The sequence below is a fragment of the Erpetoichthys calabaricus genome, chromosome 3 (assembly GCF_900747795.2).
Source record: "Erpetoichthys calabaricus chromosome 3, fErpCal1.3, whole genome shotgun sequence".
NCBI classification, from domain to species: Eukaryota; Metazoa; Chordata; class Cladistia; order Polypteriformes; family Polypteridae; genus Erpetoichthys; species Erpetoichthys calabaricus.
The window spans coordinates 240,686,717-240,695,320 of NC_041396.2; the positions used below are offsets into that span (position 1 = coordinate 240,686,717).

Below are 8,604 nucleotides of genomic sequence, written 5' to 3' on the forward strand. Positions count from 1 at the left end.
GATATCTTGAAAGGTGATGACATCCAATTTTGGAACCCATTTAATCCAGTTTGAGGTCAAAGTGGCTCAGAGCCTATGTAACTACTTACACTTACTCCCTTACACTGGGGCTAATTTAGATATTGTTTACTTGTTTCCTGCTGCTGTTGCCCTGCTGGTCTTTACAAGATTGTTATTCACTCTGATTTCACAAAGTAGTCATGTTACTTGTGTACACTGATTTTGACATACATTTACTTACTGTACTGGTGTCACTGTAGTGGTCAATTTCACTTTAATAAGTATGCAGATAGGACATCACATTCACATGTCAATTATATATACCTGTAGGCGCTTTGTCTGTTCACATAGGAAAAGTCCAGCAATATAGACCTTTACCATTTCATTCATAAATTCTAAGAAAATAGTCCTGTAATAACAGACTACTTTAGATAATGCCTATCACTTTAGCACAAAATGCCCCTTGATTTATTGCATGTGTTGCAAAGTCTAATATGGAAAAGCTGTTTTGGATGCTTTCAAATTAATGGAAAAATATATCACACTCAAGGAATACATCTTCAAAAGAACATAATAAATATCATATGGCAGGGCTATTCAATTACAAATTCAGTTGGGCCAGATTGTCAAAACCAAGAAGGTTAGCTGGGCCAGTCATTTTAGCGGCAAAGCAGCTCGTAATGACAAATTTTAAAACCAACACAAACAAATTTATTGAAAAACATAAGGTTTATTCGTTGTTTCTCTTTTAACTTTGGTCAGTTTGCAGAGCAAAAGGTGCATACAAAAAGAGCTGAATTAACAGAATCTGAGGTAGCCCCTATTTTTTCCACTTACAAAAGAAAAAAAAACTGACCTAGGCTACATATCTGACCTATCTGATCACAAAGTGTATAAAACAAAATAGTGCACAGTAGTAGGCTATTAGAAATAACATTGTTTCCTTTTGAAACAAAATAAACAACTTGCACACATTTGACCCAGGAACATCTCAAAGTGCATAAAATAAAAAGTGCACAGTATTCACAACTATAACAACACTGAGGGAACATATTTTAAATCACCATGTGTGATTAGGCGTGCCTCTGTTACGCATCCCACATTATATTGATGTATTGTAGGCTACAGTTACCCTGCTGACTTAGTGGGAGAAGTGACATTTTTTGTTTTGAACGAGAGCAGTGACTTTAGGCTCGTAAGTTGTCAATGCAATTCAAAGGCATTGGTGGAGAATATGGTCAGTCAGGGAGCAACGAGAGTTGCTTTTTATGGAGTTCATGTGTGAAAAACTTGACTCACATGTATATGTTGATCTAAACATACTGAGCATGACGATCGCTACTTTCTTAATGTTAGGGAACTGATGTGCGTTGACATCAGTCCAAAACATTGCAGGCCCGTTCGTGGAAAGCTCCTGTGCCATGGTTACAGATGACTGCATGTCAACAAGTTCGAGTGTAAATTTCCCCTCGTCAATGGAAGGGACCAGTTTCTTAGCTCTGGCGGATAAGTCCTCTTCTATTGCAACAGTGAACGGGTCTCTGACAAAAACGGCCAACTCTGTGGGCAGATCAAGTCCATCCAATCGACCAGCAAAGTTATTTTTCAACATCGCAATGAAAACTGTCATCACATCCGTGATTTGTGCGGGGGATGAGATGCATTTGCGGAGTGTCGGAAAATGCAGCATTCGGCCTGTGCTCAAATCATTTGCGAAAAGGTCCAGTTTAACTTGGAATGCGCGCATCTGTTCCACAAGGTCGATGACAGTTTTGTCTCTGCCTTGTAGTCCCATATTGAGATCGTTCAGGTGTTTGAATATGTCGCTCAGAAAGCAGGCATCGGCCATGAAGTTGTCGTCCAGTATGCGACTCAAGTGCGTTTCTGCCTTTTTTTGCTTGCTGCCGCGAAGGAAAGTTATGATCTCTTCTCTGAGACCGCAGAAACGCTCCAGTGCTTTGCCTTTGGACAGCCACCTCACGTCATTATGCAAAAGAAGGTCGTGGTGCTCAGCAGACATTTCTGACAGCAGCATGCGGAATAAGCGGTGTTGGAGGCTTGATGTGGAGCGAATAAAATTAATTATAGCCATAACGCTGTCCATTGTCGTTTTGAGCGCCCCGCTTAGTTTTGCGCACAACAACGCCTGATGCACAATGCAGTGTAAGGAGATCAACTGAGGTGCAACAGCGGACCAACGTGCTGCCAAACCATTCACTTTCCCTGTCATGGACGGAGCCCAATCTGTCACAAGCATGCACACACGCTTCATATCCAGACCACTGTCTTTAAAAAAGGCGGAAATTTTCCCAAAGACTATATCACCAGTTGTGTGTCCTTCTAACGGCAGTAGGCCGAGCAGCTCCTCTCGGAAGCATTTGCCATCAAAAAAACGGACATATATGCACAACTGAGCAGTATCAGTTTTGTCTGTGGACTCATCTACTGCTATAGACATAGTATCAGCTTTCATCAGGTCTCCTAACAGCGTTTCATACACATCTGCAGCAAGAATTTCAACCCTACGAATGTTTGAAGTATCTGACAGGGGTACGTTTTTTATAGCAGATACCACGCTCATTTTAATTTTATCGTCATTTATCACCTCATCCACGACAGCCAGCATACAGTCCTTCACGGTTTCAGAGTCTGTGAATGGCCTTTTCTTTTTTGCCAGTATCCAGGAAACACGAAGGGATGCTGCAGTAGCTCTCTCTTGGGCTGTGAATGACCGCACCATGGTAGTACTGCTCCGGTTGTAAGATGCAATCAAACTCTACACTTTTGCAGCCCTCTCTTGAGATCCCTCTGGAAAATTGGTGCGAAAAGTGTGGTGTTTCTCAACATGATGCCTCCGCACATTGCAGTCTTTAAATACTCCAACGCACTCATTACAAATTAAACACATCAGTTTGGCGTTTGGATGTGGCGGTAAAATAAACAAGTATTTGTCAGTCCAGGCAGGGTTAAACTTACGGTTTTCATTGGCAATTTTACGTTTCAGTGTTGAGAAACACATATTGATAGTAATCTAAGCTACTACCGGCACGCTCTGCATTGTTTGTGTGTTGCAGGCTACGTAGTTTACGTAGGAATGCGCGTTTTTGGCGGGACCATAGACATAATAAATACTTTATATTTATATTAATATACTATATATTTATATTAATATACTATATATTTATATTAATATAATATATATATATATATATATATTTATATTAAATTATATTAAATAACAATTTATGAATAATATATATTAATTTATTATCTATGGGCGGAACCACGGGCTGGGCCACTCAGAGGTTGATTCTGGGCCGCATGTGGCCCGCGGGCCCCCAATTGAATAGCCCTGTCATATGGTCTCTTGGTAGAAGAAGAACAATGTTTGACTATCACCAGATATGAAATCTTTATTGCAGATTACGTGGCAGTGCTTCCATCTGGTGATTGGCATTTTTAAAAAGGATAATACCCCATTTCAGAAAATATTGATGCTGTACAGCTCAGAAATCTTTAAGTGTATCAACTCTGAAGATCATAATGTTTGTGCTATGATATGCCATATTCTGAGGGTTTTATTTTTGTTTCTAGGAGGTTGGTCCTGTTTAGCCCTATAACTCAATATTGATTCTTTCAGGGTAGAATATATGCAGAAATGCATATCTATCTATCTATCTATCTATCTATCTATCTATCTATCTATCTATCTATCTATCTATCTATCTATCTATTGTACTCCTCTCCCACTAGTTACATAGAGTTTATATCAGAATGAACAGTTTTCATGGAAATTAACACAATGTCAGTTTCCACTGTGAGTACAATTTTGATGTTTGCTTAGGCATTAAACCTAAAACTTAAAATAATCTACAAACATCATAAAATCATTCTGGTCGCTTAATTAATAATTTTTTAGACAAAATTATAATATGTACTTAGATCATTCACACCCTTTATGAAGCAGGAAATTATTCATAAGATACCAAATCAAATACTGAATGTTGTTCTACAATTGTTCTTGTGTAAAAAGGGTACAGAAGAAAAAGAAGTAAATTCAACCACATAGTTTTTTTTTCTTCTTTATAGATTAGAGATATCATTTACATTTGATTAATAAAGTCAAAATTAATAATATAGTATGGCAAACAAAGAAATAACTTAAAGGTGTATAAACAAAAATAATACATGAACAATACAAAAGACAGTGTATCTGAATGGAGAAAAAAGGTGCCATTATTTAGTTAATGTTAATGATTAAGATGGGATTCTGTGGTATCCTAATATAAAATGGTATTAAAAATCAATAATTTCTCAATAAGTATATATTGAAAAATACATTTCAGATTAATTAGAATAACATCATCATTTGAGATTTTTTTTATTAGGTGATACATTTAATGGCAAGGAAGATATAAATGCCCAGAATTTGACAGCAATAAAAAATAACATTCTGCTGGCAAAGTATATACAAAAAAAAGAAAGCAACATTATTAAAATGACATTTAAATGAAGGATACCATAGTGCTTGTAGTTATTTTGGTAACAAACCACATAAATTACTGACAAATTTAATATATTTGACAAAAAAATATAACAAAATGAAAATCATTTAAATACATCCATCCATCCATTTTCCAACCCGCTGAATCTGAACACAGGGCCACGGGGGTCTGCTGGAGCCAATCCCAGCCAACACAGGGCACAAGGCAGGAATCAATCCCGGGCAGGGTACCAACCCACCACAGATTAAAATACATTTTAGATTATATTAAATAATGTAAATATCAAATAATGACATGATTATGACTACAAGCTAATTTTATATCAAACTACAAGGAATCACATGACATTTTCCTCTTCGTGTGCAATTAATATGTACATGCTTAAGGGTTGCATTAAATATTTTGGAAAAGTATTAATGCTTTCTGCTACTAGTGAGAAAATTGCTATTGGCAGAATAATTTAGTCAGTTAAAAGTTTTGTCCTAGAAGAATTGTTATGAAAAATCTTGCCACTTGCAATTATTTTAAGAGCTTTTCTAAACCAGCTGTAAAAGAAACCATAAACAAGAGGGTTAAATGTGGAGTTCATGTAACCAAACCAGGTTAATAGTTCAATAAATAAAGGTGACATAACGTGATTCAAAAGGGGATCAATGATGTTGCACAAGAAAAATGGGAACCAGCAAACAAGAAAAACTCCCAACACAATTGCCAGCGTTTTTGCAGCTTTTGTTTCTCTTCTGCTCGTTGCAGCTCTGCTTTTCTCTTCAGCGGTCTGGTTTAGATGTCCTGTGTCTCTTATTGCCCTGGCCTGCCTTCTGGCTACTGCAAAAATTTTCAGATAAATGCATATCATAACAAAGCCTGGGATATAAAAAGAGAACAATGACGATGCAAGACCTGATGCCTCATTTTGCATCAGATAACAGCTCCCCACACATTTCGTATTTCTATATTGTTCTTCTATTCCTTTTATGTTTAACTCAAGAAATAAAATTACAAAACCAAGAACAGCTGACAGAACCCAGCTAATTAAAATAAAGATAAATGTTACAAGGGCACTAACAATATTTCTGTACCTTAAAGGATGACATACAGCAAAATAACGATCAACAGATATTAGACAGAGATGAATGATTGATGCAGTACAAAGCATTATAGCTGAGCTGAGATGAAACTTGCAGAAAAAATCACCAAAATACCAACAACTTTCAGCAATTCGAGCCATGAGAGGTGGCATTACAAAGCCCCCTAGAAGTAAATCAACCAGTGCCAAAGAGAGGATGAGATAATTTGTTGGAGTATGAAGCTGTCTGAAGTGTGATATGGAAATTACAACCAAGAGGTTCCCACATACAGTCACAAAGATGATTATGCACATCATTATATATGTTATTAACGAGTTATCAACTGAATAGAGTTGCTTTGGACAAGAATTATTAATTGACTCATAGCAGACTAGTGTATATTTAGTAATCCTGTTTTCATTCAAGTTCATTTTTCTGTAAAGTGGACTTTGAAGTGTCCTATCCTAAGGAAAAAAATAATAAATTCAAATTTATATGCAGAATATTAGGTCATCAAAATTAAATGAATAAAATTTAACTTAGCACACAATAAGATCTCAACATATTAAGACAAGAATTCTATTTTTCAGTTTTCATTCTAATGCAACATGTTGTTTAAGATAAAGACTGTTAATCACAACTCTGCATGATAACTATGATAGGGCGGATAAGTCAGAGCAAAAACAATCAGGGTTCGCTACCTCCAAACCTATCACTTTTGATCTTTCCACAATTAAAGAGCTAAATTACTTCTATATTGCTAAATTTATACTGCACATAATTTAAACCATTCATCCATTATGTGAACCTAGATTTAGGGTCATTGGCAGGCAAATGAGGATTTACTTAAATTATTTTTTAAGATGACATTTTCAAAACATGTAATTTTACCACCCAAACAAACAGAGCATGTTTCTTAAAAATTATCAAAACCAGTTAATTCTCACAAAGAATGAATTGATCATTTCTGTCATTTCGTATATCTTTCAGATTTAATCCAATATATTCATTTAACTTACAGTAAATATAGAGGAAATAGAAGTGATCTTTTCACTTTGTAAATTTGTATTCTGTATAGTACTTGAACTCTCAAAGAATTATTATTATTTCTTATTTGATCATTGTCTATTTTCCAGTTTGGACTGCCCTAAATCAAAGTGATTTAAAAAGTCATGCTTTTAAAATATTATCATTTTGAAAAAAGTAACAATGGACTGTTGACTGAATAATGGTGCAGCTATTTGCTTAAATAAAACCACTAATGAAAACAAAAAAAAATATCAATAAAGTCTTTCACCATCCTTTTTTTCAATAACCTCATTAATTTAGTCAGCGAAGGGCACAATCCAAACTTTACTCATACTGTTTTTTTCTTAAAATAGTGTCCATTCACTAAACCTTTCAGCAATCTTTCTCACTTTTTGTTACTACATTTTATATTTTCATAATATTTTCACTCGATAATAAGTTATGTCATAGTGTGTAGTAATTACGAAATCTTGAAAGTGAATGCATGTGTAGTTGACAGATATATTTAAGATAATTTGTCATCACAGTATTGTGTGATTTATTATGTATGAAACACTTCAGTAAAAAGTATACCAATGTTAACGTTACAAATCAGAATGTGCTATGTGTATTTTTGTTCAAATGTTTCCAATGCTTTTATAAATATTAATCAATTTCCCTCTAATGTACACGTATTGCCATTATGTTTTCTTCAGGCAAATTGTATATTTATGGTTTTACCGACAACTTATACAGTAATATACTTGGTATATTCTGTTACCGGTGTAATTACAGGTAACATAATTCTTTTCTGATGTGCATTTGCTAAGCTTTTGAAATCTGCTCTTTTACTCAAGTGTTTTATAAATGAAATGTATTAGATTTATGTAACATTTGTCTATAAATGATAGAGACTGAAAGCTTTCTTGAAGATTAAAAGGGAACTTTTAAAATATATGCTTCATAAATTGAACCAAAACTCTGCTGTTTTCTTATGACAGTAATAATTCGCAGTATATACTCTTCATAGAAAAAACTAATTAATATGACATAAAATTAATTACATTTTTGTTTTTAATAATTGTTAATCAATTATCTAAATGCATCATTTATTTAGTTGAACAGTGGTATTGTCTTAATTGAACCTGATCTGGTTGCAATTTAATATGGTTAATGTTTTTAAGTTTTGTTATAAATTAGATAAATTAATAGATGAATATCTATTGCAATGTATTGAAAATAAACGATACATCATTATTTTAATTGTTATGCTATGTCTATGCAATTGTGCTTAGGTGAAGCCCTAGTAACGCATGCAAAATAAATGGATATATAGTTAACTTCTAATATAAAAAAGAAGACCAGTGAAAATGTAAACTGTAAACAGATAAGTCTGATCACATACCTTAGTACGAACCCTTCTGCTACTATAGTACTGCATTTCTTGATGAAGACTTTTATATACCTCACCAAACCATAACAAACATGAAAATCAGTTAACTATCCTTAGCATTTGGATTTATCACAGACTTGATGACACCTAAACACACATGTTGTCATCCTGAATTTCCCAAAGGATTGTTGAGTCTCCCAGTAGCATTCAAAGTATATCCTAGATGATTAAACAAAAACAGATTCTTGTAAAGCAATATAGATACTTAAACTGAAATGCTTACAATGCTTGTTAGAACTGTCATTTTTTCAGTGGCACAATTAGAATTTTTATATCAAATAAAATATGTAAATATTCTGTACATATAACTTAAAGTCTTAACACTTATTCATATCAGTGAATTAAATACTGTACAATTGATGCCGGGCTGGAATTTGAAATTGTCCTGTATGTGTGTAAAGATGTTTTGTAGTGAAAATCAAGAAAATTGTTTAATCTCACATTTTCATGGAAATCGAAGATAAGAAAGCAAAACAAGTTAATGATAACTAATGCTGTACGACAGCAAATAATATAAGAAATGTTCATGCGAAAAAAAAATCTCACATTACTTGTATCACATAATCCATAA

The 8,604-nt window shown here is 34.2% G+C and overlaps 1 protein-coding gene across 1 annotated transcript; it reads right to left on the reverse strand.

Moving 5' to 3' along the window:
- Window positions 1-4,794: 4,794 nt before the first annotated feature.
- On the reverse strand, window positions 4,795-6,035 carry LOC114649509 (trace amine-associated receptor 1-like). Its single transcript, XM_028799001.2, has one exon. The coding sequence runs from the start codon at window positions 6,001-6,003 to the stop codon at window positions 4,966-4,968; it is 1,038 nt and encodes a 345-aa protein (XP_028654834.1). The 5' UTR covers window positions 6,004-6,035; the 3' UTR covers window positions 4,795-4,965.
- Between the last annotated feature and the right edge of the window lie 2,569 nt (window positions 6,036-8,604).

Coding starts and splice junctions, on each gene's coding strand:
- LOC114649509 (XM_028799001.2), bottom strand. CDS start 6,003: ATGAACTTGAATGAAAACAGGATTACTAAATATACACTAGTCTGCTAT.